This window comes from Rhea pennata, chromosome 5 (assembly GCF_028389875.1).
Source record: "Rhea pennata isolate bPtePen1 chromosome 5, bPtePen1.pri, whole genome shotgun sequence".
Classification (NCBI taxonomy): Eukaryota; Metazoa; Chordata; class Aves; order Rheiformes; family Rheidae; genus Rhea; species Rhea pennata.
In genome coordinates, this window is record NC_084667.1 from 37,004,450 (window position 1) to 37,022,860 (window position 18,411).

Consider the following 18,411-nt stretch of genomic DNA (forward strand, 5'->3'; position numbering starts at 1 on the left):
CCAGAAAGAGAGCTGATTGTACCCCTTTTGGGGGGGAGGAATGGGATCACACTACTTATTCCTATCCCACTCTCAACATGTAAATATTAGGTGTGCAGTATGTGGAACACTAAGTGTATTATTAAAAATCTTAATTTTGACACTAGTGATTTTATTTGACAGGTCAATAATGATCCTGAATGCCATTCGTCTCCTTATTCATGTGAACGGTCCATTAGTTTATTCTTTTCTGGAGATGAAGAGATAAAGATGAGCAGTGAAGTCACCTATAAAGGACTTGGGTAATTGCTCTCATATCTATGATACTGTTTTTGCTGTGAAATTAATATCATGGCATTGTTTTGATTAACATTTTTGTACTGAAATTTTCACTGTTATTCTTGATTTTGTCTCTGATGTTGCTCATTTCAGAATACAGTTACCCTATGTCACTGCAAACTTACACATCCAAAAGCTAGCTGGGTACTTCCTAGTTAGACACCAGTATGCTTTCACTCTGGCTTGGGATGGTAATTCTGCTGCATATATCAAAATGATACCAGAATATCTGGGCAAAACACATGGACTGTGTGGAAACAATAATGCTATCATGCAGGATGATCTGCAGACTAGTTACGGTGAGTATTTAAAATACTTCCTGATGTGTAAAGCAGTGTGTGTTGTTGCAGCCCCATCCCCCAAAAAGATTTTTTTTTCAGTTTAAGAGGGGGAACATTTGAAATGAAAATATGTGGAAATGCTTCTGCTAGTTGCTATTGTTAGTGAAGGGAGTCACTATGCATGGGGGCTCTGGAGAGCGAGGTCTTTAAAAAGCATGACAAGTACTTGACTCAATCCACTACATACAGTGGTAATTGTACTTCGAAGTCCTGGGACCTAAAAGGTAAACTTCTGCTTTTAAGTGCTCACTACCACCTTAGTAAGTTCACATAGGAACCTCTGGAAGCCTGATATACTGCTACTACTAGAGATGATTATTATTATTATTTAGTAAATCAGTGAAGACCACCAAATTTTGTATGATCTAGTATTTCATTTATGCTAACGTTTTCAGAAGTGACAGTAATTCTAGGACTCCCAGTTCCTTGGATACTAACTTCAGATGCCTTAAAGAGTCCCGATCTCCCCCTCCCCTCACCAATAAATACAGAGTAAAAACCTCTACAAAATGAAAAGAATCAGGAAAAATAAAAAGAATTGGGGCCCATGGAAGGTATCCGAAGTTAGACAACAAAAGCTTCTGGGAATCTTTCTTTTAGGCTATTTACCTCCGTGTTCCTCATCTTTAAAATGAAGATACTGTTTCTGCAGAGTTAGTACTTCAAAGTGCAGAGTACAATATGTAGCAGGTTTTCTTTGTTTGTTAAGCTATGTAACTTCTGCAAAGCATCAGTGCCGCAGCCCATTATTGGCAAGACAGGAAAGAACACACACATCAATGTGATGCAAGTTCAATCCACCTTACTGTTCTACCTATCTAGCTTATATATCCTTTCAGCAGGCTCACCTGTTCATGCACTTTACAAAGCATCGCTATTGGTTGTCTAGCATTGTCCAGGTGTATCTGCTCAGTCTCTAATTGACTGCTGTGTCGACTCCCTTCCCAGGTGCATATACTTCTGCTTATCTTGCTGTAAAATAGCCAGGGCCCCAACACATCAGCCCTGTGCTAAAAACCACTCTTACCCCTTGGAATAATTTGCTTGCTAAATCAAAATGCTTAAATTAATACCTACATCAATAGTTCATTGTCCTCGCTATTTTCAGAGGCTTTCCTCTACCCTCTCACCTTTCGCAGAATATCTCTGTCACATAAAGCTGTGATTGTAGTACGGCAGATGCTCTGCATACTAGCTATATCCAACTAGTTCATGGAGTAATAGCAATAAAAATACACCAAGACAGGCTGTAGCATTTGCTGGTAATACAAGTAGTAATCAGTGTCACTGGATTTTAATGATAGGGGATACCTTTATGAGCTAGTTGAAAGCTAGTGTATGCATTCTTACGTGCATGAAAATGTTGCACCTTTATTTGCCTAATATTGGCATTCATTCTGCATCTTTGCTCTGGCCCCGGAAGTGCCTTCCTTCTCGTTCCCTGTTATGCTGTCTGTTGGGAATTCCATATAAAGGAATGGCTTCGAATTATGTGTATACAGCTCGTTGCAGTTCTTTCCTTTCTTCCATTCAAGGATTTCAGCAGGCACAATCCTGCTTCCAAAATCCCATCCTTGCCAAATCACCTGAATAAACTTCTTTCCATCTTTTAAAGTCTTCTTATAACATTCCCTTTAAAGGGACTCTGTTTTTTTCTAAGGACCAGATAGTCTTCAAACTAACATATGATTCATTTAATCTGTTGTGTGTAGCATTTGGCTGCCTCTGCTTAACATGTGAAGATTATTGAGGTGTTTCTTTCAAAAATCCTATAGAAACATTTTTGTTAATCTGTGTGACTGTATGTATGTCTTGTCTAGGAAAACTGACAGATGATGTAGCAGAATTCGTAGAAAGTTGGCAGGAAAATCCTCCACAAGGAGCATTCAATTGGGATGATTCTTTTGTCAATGAACCGCCTTGCCTGACACAAAACCATGAATCTTTACAGGTTTGGATACCATGAAAGGAATATTACAACAGTCTGTGATTCTTACTAGAGCCAGAATTTGTCTTAGTGCTTTGAGGGAGGCTGGAGATGACATCATCTCTAGGCATCTCATTTTGCCTTTGGAGAGGAGGATTGAGATGGCATCTGCAACTGAGCTTCACTAGTCTTTTTTTCATTTGGCTTCTAGAGAAGTTTGTAACTTAATTCTTTGTCCTTTTTGGTGTATTATATTGTATGCAAAGTAGTCAAAAGGAGTGTTTTTGAATCTGGAGCTACATGAGTGAAAAATTGTAAAGTAGAGGCTCATTCTAGAGCTTGTTCCTATCCTTTCCCTTAGGAAATATATGAGAAAGCAGGCCTATGAAAGCAGATTAAAAAAAAATAAATTAATTGTTAGTGTTTGGAATTTAGTTATGGCCACTTTTGTCCATCCCAATCACAATAGTTTCTCCTTCTAAGTAGTATTTTGAAGATTAAACCCTGAAATTAAATATTTTGAAGCTAAAGCTACTGATGCCAGACATGTTTTATTTCTGATGTCTTTTACTGCATGATTTAAATAAAATGAGTACTGTACTAAAACACTAGTTCAAAACTTTAGATCATCCAGGATTAGCTGCAAAAAAAAAAAAAAAAAGCCTTTTTTTTCTTTCCTTGAGCCTGGGGTGGGAGAAAGGCTATATTACATTACCGTCAGTACAATGATGGATAAAGGATTTAATGTTCTGAATACAGTGTGACGGAGAGTAATGTGTTACTAGTCACTGCTCCTAGTTAATAAGAGGAAAGGGATTCCTAGTCATAAATTGAGGGGTGTCTGGTCTGCTTTTGCATAATATGCAATTCTGCTCAAGTTTGCTGTTGTGAAGTTTTTAAAAATAATCTCTTTCATTTTAGAGGACATACACTCTCTGTAATATTCTGTTACATCTCCCGTTTGAACAGTGTCATGAGTATGTGAGCCCTCTTCCTTTTGTGGCAAGCTGCACCAGTGATATTTGCATGTAAGTGAGTGTTTTGGGGTAATTCCAAAGCTCTTATTTTAAAAAAATAATAAATTGTTGTACCATGAGAATGAATCTTGCTAACATGTAAATGTTAACAGAACTAATACAATTCTTTTTCTGCATATCAATTTGTATCTAAAATGCTTTTTATACAATAAAAGTCTTGATTTTCTTCTCACTGCTTCTGCTTTTGCTGTCAGAAATGTCTGGAATTGTTCCTGTTTCTTTTGGTGTAAGGAAAACCAAAATCAGGCCTAGCTATTTGCATAATTCATTAGTTTACTTGAATATGACATCTCTTTTGACCCTGAGTATGCAACATCATTATTATTTCTAATCTTAATGAAAAGTAATATCAATAGATCAGTTCTGCATCTGTAAGGCATGTTAATCCAACAAAAAGAGGAATTGGATTGTAAGCACGCAAACTATCTGAATTTATGCTGTCATTTCACAATGGTATGATGTTTTTCCAAATGGTTATGACCCTTTAAAGTAAAAGACAGATGGGGATAATTTTCTTTTCTTGTTCACAGGTAGAAGTCATTCACTTTCTTCTTGTGACATTTCTGAAGGACATTATTTCTTTTGTAAAAATAAAGGCCTTTAGTCAAATCCCCCTTTATGCTATTGTATCTGCTGGCTTGCATGGGATTTATTTAGGAAATCCATTGTAGGTTTCTAGTATATTTGTCAGCTGTCTTCAGACATGGCGGAATGTCTTAGCCGTTTTAGATATCTAACTTACAAACGACACAGTACATTAGAATGTTATTTATTAATGTTAATTCAAACAGTACTGCTTGTACACAACTGAAATGGTACAGAAACATTCATGAGGTTATGACTGAGTATTTGAATGTAGGGAGAAAATAACGTCATGTCAATTTTTATTTGTATAAGGTCAGCAATTGATAATGCAACCTGGTGTCGAGCGTTAACTGAATATGCCAGGGCCTGTGCCCAAGCAGGAAAACCACTTCATGGATGGCGAACGCACTTTCAGCAGTGTGGTATGCAGATGCTTGAGTAGTTGTATGACTTCTCTTCTTTATTCTTCTTCCTACTAAGGACTAATACCGTTCTCAGTGGAGGTATAACTCTGGTCTCACTTCAGTGCTACATAAACATTACTGAATTTCTTTTTTACGTGTTTTTCATAGAACTACTCTCTCAAGACAAAAACTTCATAGATTTCTGGTGTATAAAATGTGTTATGAGTGTTAAAAGTAAACTTGAGTTACAGCTGAATTAAGTCTTCATCCTAATCACTGAAAGAAAGTTTGAAAAAAATCATGACAGATCATCTAGTCTGTCCACCTCTCTGTAACAAAGGATCAAAAATAGCTTTGTCATCCATGACAGAAGCATTTCCCACGTTTCTAAAAAATCTTGGTGAATGGATATTCTACCATTCTGTGCTGTTTAAATAGCTTTATTGTGAGAATGTTTCCCCAAGTCTCCCATGATGTAATTGAAGATTGTTAATTTTTGATGCACCTGAAACAGGTATCTTTCTCCTTGTAGTTCTTACCTATCTACCCAGAAAGAAAGAATGAAAATGTTAAATATATAAATACATTTAAATACATACATTTGTGTTATAAAAAGTTGTTGATTCATGGTTCTAGACAACAAATACTCAACTGATTTACCAAAAAGTAAATACCTGAGAAACATGTACAAACTCTCATGCCCTGAGGTGCTAACACATTTTTGTTTCTTAACCTGTTTCTGTTTTGTAGTCATTACCTGTGCTGAACACTTGACCTTCAGCGAATGCATTGATTGTTGCCCTGTTTCATGCCATCAGCAATCACAGTGTGTTGGCAGTGAGATTCCCTGCATTGATGGATGTTACTGTCCAGATGGTAAGTTTTTCAGATTGTTCATATACCTATGTGGTCTGCCTAGATTGAGGTTGCCACAGGATCTCTTTCTAATCACCTTGTCAACAGACTAGATGGATGATCTCATTCTCCTCATTAGTGGCAAGAGCCCTTTCCTCCATGTATAGTAGAGGAGCAGGTTTTGTCAGATACCCTTTCTAGCTATAGAGTGCCACAGTATGGTTTGTTGAGTTTGGTGATCTTGTGGATAGGGGAGCTGTCTTCCTGATTCTGGTGGCTGCCACTCATGTTTTTGCTGAAGTATGTCTGCAAGTCCATATGCATGCTCAAAAGCATGACAGGAGTAAAACTCATTATTTCTTTTCCTTCTGTAGCCAGAAACAGTTTGTAACAGTGTTTCTTACACTGTAGTATGGCTCTGGTAGCAATGTGGCTTAAAGCAAAACTGTGCACATTTTTACCAAAAGATACTTTACTGTCCAATTTTCCTCTCGTTACTGCCTTTTCTTGGGGACATAATTGTGTCTGAAAGAGAACAGAGAATGGTATAATGTGGCTGTTCAAACCATGCCTCTTATACATACCCTGATAATTTGTAAGTGTAATCATCTGTGCTGCACTTCATCTGTAATGGGCTGTTAATGTCTTTTAGGTCTCGGCTATAAAAATGGAATAATTAAAAAAGTAAAACCAGAAAAAAACCTACCATAATAATATAAGGACCAAATGGTGTCTTAAAATATCAAGGCAAAGATTTGTTAAGTTATCAGAAGAGATACCATAGCTGCCTGAATCGCCTGAGCGATTTTTCAAAATATAAAATATTTGTGATTCATACCATCATTATTGTATTAGAGCCAATTTAGAGACTTGGTCCAATGTAACATAATTTATTCAATATAAAAATGAATATGAAATGTATATTTGTTCTGAAGAACAATTCCGAAATGGTCTGCGATTTTGTTATGCTACCTATTAATGTTGTTATTAGGCATAATTGTTAATCAAGGTACTCCATTAGCCATTTGCAAAGATATTTCACTTTTCTATTTCTATTTTTGTTGTTTTATTTCTTCAAGGCCTAATTTATGAAAATCAAGTATGTATCAAGCCTATGGACTGCCCTTGTGACTACCATGGGAGTTTTTTTGAAATGGGTTCTGTGGTTTATGAGGAATGTAACAACTGGTTGGTAAACTTCCTTTTTTTTTTTTTTTTTTTTTTTTTTTTTGCTGTTCCTATGATTTAGTTCTTTTGTGGTCACCGGAGAGAGAAGTCCTTTAAGGCACTGTTCATGAAACATTGAATAAAGTTGATGGGAGTCTTTACTTTTTTCTGCATACAAAAACTAATCCTCCTTGGAGATGTTGCAACTAACAGAAAGATAAAGGAAGTAAGAGCTATCAATCTGAATAGTGAAGAGCAGCAAAAAACGCATACTACAGAGAATACTGAAATGTTTAGTAATTTTTTTGTCTTGAAATCTGTGTCAAACTAAAACAATCTAGAATTCAAACCTTAAAAATTGACTTAGTTTGACATTACTTTGTATCTCTTTGTTTGAATTATCTTATTTGGGCACAGATTCTACTGTCGTTATGACATGAAGCGATTGTTTTTAGCATTTCTAAGTTAATTTTGCGCTTCAGCAAGCAAGGTTTGTAGAAAGAGGTAATACCTTTTATTGGATCAACTTGGAGAAAACAGATGAGTTTGCAGACATGCAACCCTTTTTTTTCTTCACAGCAGTTGTGTTCTTTTGGAGTTGTTTCACTCTAATTGAATGTTTATTCTTTTAATATCAGTCATCCTTGACTTTTTACAATGGAGCTAATAATGGGAGCTCCTTTTTCAATGACCTAAAAGGAAAGAGATGTATTATTGGGCATATGGATGAGACTTCACCTGCCATATCTTCCTGACAAGCCCTTGCCACAGCTTCCAGACTTTCTAGTGATTGTAATAGCTCCCTTTTACCATTTTGTGAGACTCGTAAGACATTTGTTACTCTCTCCATGGAGTAGAAAACCAGGAAGAACTGAGGGATATATGCCATATGCTTAAAAAACAAAACGAAACAGCTTTTCACTTTTATTTCAGCACTTGCATTGGAGGAAAGTGGATTTGTACAAATCTTACATGTCCAGGTATGTGAAAAGAACAGGTGTTGGATACTTAACTTTTTTTTAATAACTCTGATTTTTTTTTAATTGGGATAGACTATTGCTCTTAGACTTTAACATGTTTTTTCACTATATAGTTTGTATTTTTGTTTGTATTTGCACAAACACATTCACCCACAATGGATTAAATATTAAAATGATCTGAAAAACAGCCATCTCCCTTTTCCAGCTGAACGTAGCAGTGTCTGTCCCATTGGGTCACTGTAATGTTTCTGACAGATGGCATTACCTGACTGTGCCTGCCATCCAACTAAAGATTCCTATACAATCTTCTCCTGACAGAATTAGATATGAATTATGGAGGAGTTTCTAAATCCATGATTACTTTTCTTTTTCTTGCAATATTGCAGGCTAACGATGTGGTATCTAGCTATTACACAAATAGTAAATTATTTTCACAACATGGTTGTGGAATGAGGGCTGTCACTATTTTCTCTTCACAGGTGGGCAAATAAGCTACAGAGAGGTTAAGATCTAAAGGATTTTGAGTATTAGGAGTACCCGTGGTTTCATGGTTTATGTAGCAGTTGATGGTTTCAAGCTTTTATCTTAATGATGTTAATTGCTGTGTGAGTGCTTAATATTTCTGCAAATCACTTTTTAGATCCTCATGTATCAAACACTCAGAATTTAAGGAGCACCCAAATTATTTCTTCTGTGGCAGGGAAAAAGTGTTTTAATTTTCCTAGCCTGGCAATCAAGTAAGAGCTCCTTAACACAACCAATTATAGGATTCAAGTATAGCACTCTCAAGAAGATGCAATACTTTCTGCATACTTAAATCATTTTTTTGTTGTATCTGTCAGCTGAATGCTCGGTTTCAGGAGACATTCATTTCACGACCTTTGATGGGCGTAAATACACTTTCCAAGCTACCTGCCAATATATTCTAGCGAAAAGCCTTACATCTGGAGAGTTTACTGTATCCTTGCAAAATGCTCCATGTGGACAGGTAAAGTTTAAAATTTTCATATTGTATTTATATCCTGAAAGGGAAGCTGTGCTAAACAGCACAAACCCTGCCTTCCCACCCCCAAGAAACCCCTCCAAAGCTACCTGCAATTGAATATATTAAAATTAATCAATAGCAACGATTTTCCTTACTCTTGGAATAGTCTTACAACAATTGTGGAGGAACCTCATGCCTAAGTCTTGTGGTTTTTTGCAATAAAAAGGAAAGATTATGTTCTAGCATTTTGATTCAGTGTTCAGTGAGGTGGTTAAGTAGCATATGATGGTCCTTGAAAGAAACCCCAGATGATGACTGGTTTTCTTGAGTTCTGAGTATATCTTTGTGGGTTTGCAGCCAGCATGTAATAAGTATACAGCTTATTATTGCTTGAAGGAAGAATTATTTTTTTTATGCCTTGAATATACATTTCTCTTTTTGCTTTGTTCTTGCACTTTGAAATTCACTTTTATTTATACTGATATGGAAAACTTTGAGTAGCTTTTGGATCTATCTCAGATTTGGGTATGTGTATGCATTTGTTTAATGTTGCAAGTTGTTACTGTGTACAACTCACTTCAGCCAAGCATGTGTGCAAGTGCTTATGCATAGCTAATACTAATGATACTCCTACTTCATACTTGCAAGTGTCTAATAATAGACAGAAATTGCCAAATAGTTTGTCTGCTTTATCTCAAAGACCCCATTCTCCTTCCTTGTATATTTATGAACATGCACTGTAAAGCTGTAATGCTGTGCATGTTGAGGTATGGATAAGATTTTTGCTAATTTATGTGCTACTAATACAGTTCTTTTTGAATAGAGCAGCTACAGCATTTTATTGTGGTTTTGATAGGTCTTAATTTTGAAAAAGTTACGGCACAGTAGAACAGGTCTTAGGAATACACAGGTGCTGTGAGAAGTGGAGTTGAACTGTTTTCTGAATTCAGACTTTTCTCAGTGGCTTTACTGTATATATGACTGAGTTAGGCAGAACTTGGTCAGTGTTTTATTCACCTAGTGCTCCAATATTGTATTAAAATCATAATGCTGCTACTGATGCCAGCTTCCAGATATGGTCAACGACCAAGCTGCTGGCCCTGTGCTCTGAGAGCAAGGTGTTAAACTTGATATTTTGGTCAGGTTTGCATTCTGGCTCTGATTTTGATCTCATTCAATGATTTTAACTTGGGAGCAACTGTACAGGTATTTGAACAGTTTATAGACTTAAATATGCTTTGTTATTATTTGCTTTCTATGTTTCTTCATATGCAATACGTTAGCCCGAATTTCTGTTCTTAATGTGACAAGTGTAAATGTTGTTACAATTATGTACTTTAGGTAAAATCAAATTTAGAGGTATTACTGTTTGTTTCTGTGGAAGTAACTGTAGTTATACTTGATTATAGTATTTTACCTGTGCTCTCTAGATTAAACAAATGTGCATTTCTACCAAGTCCTGCTATTACATTAATGATTGCATTCATTCTTATCTGTGGCTTATATTGTAATACACTTCAGGTTTCCTTGGGAAGAAGAATACCCATATAAATATACGGTTGTCAAGCCTCACTGTAGAAAGGCATGTTTCAGTAAAGACTCTACATCCTTGTGGACAAAAGCTTTCTTCTATGAAAAGACTTTTTCTAAGCAAAAGGAAGTGATATGAAAATGTAATAGGCAAGTTTATTAAATTAGAATTGATGATAAAAGAGGCTGATTGCTTGGAGTCCCCTTCTCATCTTAGTGATAGAAGTTATATGGAAGAAGAATAACTTAACTAGGTGGAGACCAAATACGTTTTCCATCTAAATGATCAGCAAGGAAATGCCCCAGGGTCCTGTGATGCCTAGCAGAAGTGTATCTGAGTATCAGGTGAGGCGAGAGTGACTGGGCGTAGGAGAGGTTACCAGTATTGAAAAGCTGATACCTGTATTGTGAATACAGTTGCTTTTCTAGACTCTTATCTCTTTGAGATAGAAAACATAGAGTCAGGGCTGTGAAATGAGATCCTGATAAGGACATGCACGTTTTAAAAGCTTTAAGCTGTGTGGTCCTTTGGGTTGGAAAGAACCTGATTGTCCCAATTGCATATCCTACTCGCAGGAAAATTGAGACCTCTTCATGGCACTGTCTAACTGATTGTTACTATGGTTCCCGCTTAAAGTGCACGTTCAGTTTAGCTTATTCAAATCGTCATGATTTTTACTTAGCTTAATTTTGTGCTAACCTTGGGATCCTCAAGAGTTGCGTAAGTCAATATCATAGTCTGCAAGAAACATGTATAGAATAGCTGTGAAACAAAACCTGAAACATAGGTACTACAAAAACTGTTACACCAACGTAATTTTCTTCCTGTTTTGCAATCTGTAAAGCTTGGGAAAGGTGGTTAGGTGTGGATGCTGTGTCCTGTACTACATAGGTGAAGATCAGCAAGATAGGATCTCTTGAGAAAACACTGTTAGAAGTTCATTTACCAAAGAAAAGTTGAGGCACAGTTGACTGCTTCCAGAAGCTCAGCCTTTCAGCCCGAAATGTTAAAAATTCCACCAACGGACAACAAACAGGTCTTGAACAAGTATCTGCTATGATAATGTGCAAGAGGTGTATTGTACATCTCATTCACTCTTCTGTTACAGATCACTTATCCCCTGCCACAGATAGAAATTTGGATTGTGCTGTGGTTGTTGCTGTAAATGATGCTTCTGTTGGGGGCAGTGACAGCCAAATTAGTTGGCATTCTGCAGCACTCCTGAGACTGCAAAGAACCTCGCATTAGTTCTTAAATCTTCTTCTTGATCCTGATTTAGGGACTTTACTTAAAATGTCTCTTCATCCAGATGGGTTGTATGTTGCAAAACTGCTTTTCCTGGCTTTTACTGCATGTTGGGCTTCACTCTTCACCTAGACTTTAAGTGAGCTCACCAGGTCAGAGTTCTTAAAAGTTACGAAGTTCTACAGAGCTTTGAGTGAAGCATTCTGAAGATAACAGCCAGGTGGATGAGTAGAAGCTTATGTGGTGGATGCCAGGGTTAAGCTCTGTTAATTTAATTATTGATGTAAGAGTAGTGGGAGGATAGCAAGAGCAGTTTGTACTATAACGTGAGGGTGTGGGGCTTCAAAGCAGGTATTCAGGCATCTAAAAAATAGCTGGTACTACTTGGCAGTGGAACTACTTTACAGATCTTTAGGCAAATCTAGTATATTCTTTCCATTTATAAAATTTAATGAATTGAATCAGGAAGCTGAAAGATCTGTAGTGTGCTAGCTCATATTTCTCGGTGGTTTGAGAATTCTGTTTGCTTTTTTAAAATTCAATTTTTTTTTTCTTTTTAACTGATCAATCCCATCGCATTCAAGCAGATGAAAAAAAAAAAAAAGTGGAAAGAAAATACCTGAGGAGATTTTAGTTCTTTCAATCACAAAGAAGCCAGTCATCTAGTGCCTTAGAGCTGGTGACATAAACAGTCATCAGGCAACAAGTGATTTCAAAATGATGTGAAATTTTGTTTAAGCACTTTTTGGAAGGAGAATCACTCAAGTGATCAGCACAGCTTAACCTTATCTGAGTTTCAGGTGACAACCTCTCTGCCTTTGTAGTTTGTATGATGAGAAGGTCTTCTGAATATAGGAATTGTTGTTAAATGTCTAGTGAGAGAAGTGGTCATCCCTGTGAATACAACTGCTGAGAGTTGGCAGGATCAGTGCTGTGAAAGAAACAGTTCATTGGAACAGAAAATAATAGGCAGAATTTCTTTAGCTTCTATGTGAAGGAATAATAAAGCTTTTGTCAATATTGTATAATTAAGGTATGTACTCTGGACAGACATATGCCTTCACCATCAGTCCAGGAGAGCTGGCTGAGCTGATGAAATGTTCATTATTTTTATATTTTACCCTTATTTTTAAATTTAGTTTTATTATTTCAATTTTTGATGAGAGATCACTGTTGCATTATTATTTAGGGACAAGGAAATTCTGAATGTAGTCTGTATTCTTTGCGTACCACTCTGTGTATCTGTGTGTCCATGGACTGATGGATGATCTGCTCTGTGCTAGTATAGCATCTGTGCATACACATGGCCACATGGCAGTGTTCAGAGATCCTTGGAGCTCTGGTGCTTTGTTCTTAACAGGTACGGCAAGATTTGCCTTGTATCATGCAAGTCCCAATGAAAGTCAGCAGGAATTCGGTGGTTAAGACTGTAAATCTTGGAACTGAAAATTCTGATCTCAGTTTGCATTGTGAAATAGTACTATGCAATATAATTTTACCGTTTGTGTGACTGTCCAAAAGTAGGAATATTTAATCTAACAGTTATTCAGTACCTCTTTCAACACTGATGATGATTAACACTTTGCATCAACAGTTACTTCTTCACTGTGGTCAATGGGGCAGGAAGGGCAACCTCCTGCAGCTCTTCTGACTACTCTGGACCTCAGCTCAGGGTCTGATCTGATCAGTGAGACATTTCTTGGGGAAAGACCTAGGCCACTGTTTGAATCAGTAATTTTGAACATCCCTCTGAATGTTTTTATATGTCAGACATTGAGTATATAATCAGGAATGAGGGTAAAATAAACAAATGCGGTGAATCAGTGTTGACTAGACTCAGTTTTGTAATTGTTACTGAGTACCTTTCAAATGGGTGCAAGGTCTTGCAATGAAGAAGCCTGAGCAGGAAGGATGCAGCAGTTGAATGCTGCCCCCTTTTCACTGTAGATGGCAGGAAATAGACAAACTCTTGTTTTTTTTTTCTTTTTAGAGAAGGTTCATCCTAAACACACAAAGCCAATACAAATAAGCTGATGTCACTGAACTTTAGAGCAAAGAGATTTATCTCAGCATAGCAGGAGGACCAGAAACTTAATTCCTTCCTGGAGCTAAGAGCAAGCAGGGGGTAGACCGTGTTTCTGATGTCTTTTAGGATGTAACAAAGTAAATTACAGGATGCTGAGATGGTAGGGCTCCAGAGATCGGTTTATCTATCTCTGTGCCTGATCCACCACAACTGAACATTTGTCTGTTCATAAAGTTAAATAAACCGTCAAATTCATTCTACTAAAAAAAAAACCCTGCTCATCTTTTCTGAATAATAAGCAGCCTTTAATAAGCATTATTTTCCCCAGTGGCATTAAAAGCCAAAGTACATTCAGTTTTTCAGAAAGGTTGAAGTCCTTGCCTGGAAACTTCGACAGCCACTGACTAGTGTTAATCATATGTTTGGCTAGTTGCCATGTTACTTAGTACAGATATATTTGTTACTGTGATACACTGGAAACATTAAATATTCAATAGACCTCACACTCACGCTGCCTTCCACCTGCTTGGGTGATGTCTAGCTGAATATCTCTACTGTAATATAAAACATGCAGGAATACTAAGTAGCTTAAGACTTCACTTAGCTACCAAGTTGTTTCAGGATTTGCTTTAGGATTTTTTTTTCTTTTTCTTTTTTTTCTTTTTTTTTTTTAAAAGATCTGTCTAGAAGGCTTTTCTGTATGTTTATTGGCTTTGTGTCTTTGTGCTAAAGTTGATAAAAGATGTCCACTTAGGTTTTTCACGTCTCATCCGAGTCCTGGGAATTGTCCGCCTTTCAAAATCATTGCTGATGAGCCACTGGTTGCATGAGTACAGAACTACTTCCTTTTCAGTATTTTTTTAGGTCAGAAAGTATATGTATTCCAAAGTTAAAACAAACGGCTGGAGATTGCAGAAACACTTTCTGTCTATATATCAGCATAGACCCCAAAGTATTCCTTTAGACACCTGAAGACAATGTACCAAAGTCAAAGAATGTAGAAAAATCTAGCCTGATACAGAGCATGTGTACTGTGTTTTACTTCAGTTCTGATGAAATCAGTTAATCTTTAAGCTGTTGTGAAATTTTCTTGTGCAGGCCTTATACTTTATTTTTGCTGTGAAGCTATAGCAACATGAATGTCAGTACTTCATTTTTAGATGCAAAGATCTGTTAATCACAGTGTGTTCAAAAAAGAAAAAAAAATCCAGTCTATCAGTTGCTTTTGGTACTGATGACAAGTGAGTGCCGCTGAGTGGTTGGGAGTAGGTAAGGTAGGTGAGGTTGAGCTAGAATTTTTCTGGAGTATGGTTTAGTCCTGCTGACTGAACCCAGTATATTCCTTTGCATGGTTTTCCTGTATGATTTGGTGGAACTGTAGAGCTGAAATGATAAGAGTAAGCAAGTCAAGCCACCTGGATGCTGTGATTATTTTATGCTGTTACGATGCTGCCTTTCTTTCCTCAGTATGCATCCAGTGAGCTCAGGGAGTGACTCCAGCTCCTCTCGGAAATAATGAACTTAAATGCACTTTTATATAATGATTCACCAGAAGCCTCTGTCTTTTGTTATTGTTTGCAGTAAAAAAGAATTCTGTATTTTTAATACATTTTAAAAGAACTAGGTATAGCAACACAGTTTAGGTTGAGGAGAGTTACAAATTCACTCTGAGAGTGACGGAGCCCTGGCACAGGTTGCCCAGAGAGGTTGTGGAGTCTCCTTCTCTGGAGATATTCAAGGCCTGCCTGGATGCACCCTGTCTACCATGCTCTAGGTGACCCTGCTGAGTGGGGACGTTGGACTAGAGGTCTCTTCCAAACTTACCAATTCTGTGATTCTGTGATATAGACTTTTTTCTTTTTCTGTTCACTGCTGTGTGGAGAATGCAACCTGATTTGCAAATATCAGCTTGGCCTCAGTGAGTTTTGTATCAATGGGTCTCATGACTTGCAGATGGATTTGTACTAAGCAATGTAAAAATTCTATAAACTTCTCCTTCCAAATCCCACTTTTGAAATGTATTTGCGTAACATGTTACAATTATAATTAAACACATACGAAATTATTCAAAATATTTAGGTTTTTAACTTCAAAGCTATATATTTTGCAGGTTCAATTTGTGAAGAGGTTAGATGCAGCTGAGAGTGTTTAATTTTTCCTTCATTGTAATTTTACTTGCAGTCTAATTTACCATTTATCCTACTTTAATATATATAAAAAAAATTGTTTTGTCCTTACTTGCAGAACCAAGATGGATCATGTATCCAGTCAGTCAGTCTTATTCTTAAGCAGGACCCCAAGAGGCAAGTGACTCTGACTCATTCAGGAGATGTTTTGGTGTATGATCAGTACAAAATTAACCTGCCTTATACAGATGGTAAGGAATAATATATATGCATCTAATCTATTGAGCACTGAAATAGTATTTTAATGGCATATACATATGTTGTAATATTGTCAGTATTACTAACATGTTAATTTTTCAAGAACTACGAAGCATGTTTCATAAATTAACTACCGTTGTGCCTTGTATCCTGATGTTAGGAGCTGTGCAGTAGTTGTATTGTGCTAGTGTCTCTTGTGTTAACGTTAAGTACGTTGTGTCTCTAACAAGCCCAAATACCATCTCTCGCACTTACAGGACTGGTTGGTTCTTTCCTGAGGTAAAATTATTTTCCCTGGTGTTTCTTGACTAAATAATTTCTTTTCTCTTTTTTTGTAAGCAACTCAAGTACATGTAAGTGGAAAGGGCACTCTTGCTCCTTGCAGATAAACTGCAGATTTTCAGACAAAAGAGTTCTGGTTTGTTTGTTTTTTTTTGTCTCAGTGGATTTTAAATCTCTTTCAGAAGTTATTATCAAGTATCTACATATGAATATGTGACTATTCTGCAGTGATCAATGTTAGCTTCGGTGAAGGCTTGATTTGCAAAAATGAATTTATTTGATGTCTGTAGGCTCTTAGGAAGCATATTGATACTCAGAGGATTTTGTTGTCTACAGTAAATCATTTGAAATATTTGTACCTTTACGTTGATTTGCTTTTAATTAACCTTTCTGAATCTCACAGTGATTGTTGGATGCATTTTTAAGAAGTTTGACTATCATTAAGTTTCTTGTTTTCTTTTTCGAAATCTGAATCACAGCTTAACATCTTATGATAAATTGATTATTTGGGCCAGAGTGGGAAAAAAAGTAACTTATCTAAAAGTCATATAAAACAAAATAGTAAAATAACTAGAAAGAAAATACAAATTATAAGTATTTTTCCTTTGCCTTTCAACAATCTCTGTTCTTGCTTACCAGATTTATTTGAAATACGGAAACTCTCCTCTGTATTTCTTCAAGTAAAGACGCACATTGGATTACGGATACTGTATGATAGAGAAGGACTGAGGCTTTATCTTCAAGTTGATGGCCGGTGGAAGGATGATACTGTGGGCCTATGTGGAACCTTCAATGGAAATACTGAGGATGATTTTTTGTATGAATAACTTCAAGATTTCTATATCTGTATATACATCTAGAGTTAGAACATAGATGAAGTATATGCTGAAGCTGAATAGATGGGTACTGAAAGTGTTTCATCTTAATGTTTTGAGATAGAAGTGTCAAAAGTAGGTTTTAGTTTGCTAACAGAAGGTCTGTAACTTCAATTACATGGTTTTAAAATATAACAGTACAGTGAAATATGTATGACTCCAAAGCACAAATTTATCTGAACAGTTTTGTCCAAAAGATAGAGTGGCCTGTGTAAGGGACCTCCTATCTCCTTACAAACTTTTCATCTCTCTCCAGCTCCTGTTTTCTGCTACAAGTTCTAATCATCTTTTGCTGATAGAACCTCTTCTGTTCTGTGTCTGCAGGCCAGCAATAGAAATTGGCTGTTGCCTGAGCTCTGTTTTGCTGTGATGCAGTGAAAGACAGTTAGAGCTGCCTCAGCTTCACAGTCAAGCTTACTGTTTCTGCCCAGCTTCTTTGTACTGTATGTCCTGCTGTACTGGCTTCCAGAGGCTAAAGCAGCCCAGTGAAATTTGGATGAGGAGGACATGAATTTGGAGTGTGAAAGAATATTTCTTTGAGCAGGAATTAAAAAGGAATTGGGGATCATCTGTCTCTCAAATCAGTTGGATTTTTTTTAATTAAAACTGATAGAAAAATGAAGAAACTGTCTTTAGTTGTTTCTAATTAAAAAAAAAGATTTTTAAGTTTTAGAACAATGAATGATAAAAAGTATTAGTAGAATAATATTGTTATAACTAGACTAGAAAATGTATAGACTAGATTTCAAGTAGCAGAAGATAATGTTTATATATAAAAACTACTTAAAATACCTCTTTTTGAAGCAAATAGGCTTTGTAGTGTATTTTTGGTGACAGCTTTTGGGCCTGTTTTCAGATAACTGAGAAGTTGCTTGGATAGTTGATATTTGTGAGAATAGCCCTTAGAAACTACAGTAACTTATGAACTGTGCTGAGAGATGACCCAAACCGTATTGAGCGAGCATCTCTACATGTGTACAAAACTGCTTGCTCCCCACTAGATTTTGGAGAGTTTCCATATGCAGTGGTGTATCTTACAACTCCTCTCCCCTCCACCTCCAGCAGAGGTAAAACTACTGGTGGTATGCTTAAGGCTGTCCTTTCCATAGAGTGCAACACCTCATATTTAAGCACATAGTTTCCATCATTCTCTCTTTGCAATATTAACATGCCTTCTAATTTTGATTGGATCCTGTCTGTCTTTCAACTTCTTCTGCACCTCTGTTTGGGCCTCAGAGATACCAATTGCTCATGCAATTTTATCTCTGGACTTTGGCTTTTCTGACGTCCTCTCTCTTCCAGGGGTTAGAGAGCCTGGGAAGTGAGATGTCCAGGAGCAGACAGGAAATTATATGCAGAGGAGAGATGAAAATTGATTAGATGTGATTCAGGGGGTAGCAGTATGGATAGAAAGAGTGCACATTTTCAGGACAGCTATGCTCCTCCCTTATCCTCTCTTGTGAAAACAG

The 18,411-nt window shown here is 36.7% G+C and overlaps 1 protein-coding gene across 1 annotated transcript in view; it reads left to right on the forward strand.

Annotated features, from left to right (window-relative positions):
- OTOG (otogelin) overlaps positions 1-18,411 on the forward strand; it is a 108,870-nt gene that overhangs the window by 13,042 nt on the left and 77,417 nt on the right. The window contains exons 6-16 of the mRNA XM_062576447.1: positions 163-281; positions 412-617; positions 2,480-2,610; positions 3,508-3,614; positions 4,521-4,630; positions 5,363-5,488; positions 6,547-6,655; positions 7,568-7,614; positions 8,457-8,602; positions 15,646-15,778; positions 16,707-16,884. Coding sequence (XP_062432431.1) covers positions 163-281; positions 412-617; positions 2,480-2,610; positions 3,508-3,614; positions 4,521-4,630; positions 5,363-5,488; positions 6,547-6,655; positions 7,568-7,614; positions 8,457-8,602; positions 15,646-15,778; positions 16,707-16,884 — 1,412 coding nt within the window. The remainder of the gene's footprint in view (positions 1-162; positions 282-411; positions 618-2,479; positions 2,611-3,507; positions 3,615-4,520; positions 4,631-5,362; positions 5,489-6,546; positions 6,656-7,567; positions 7,615-8,456; positions 8,603-15,645; positions 15,779-16,706; positions 16,885-18,411) is intronic.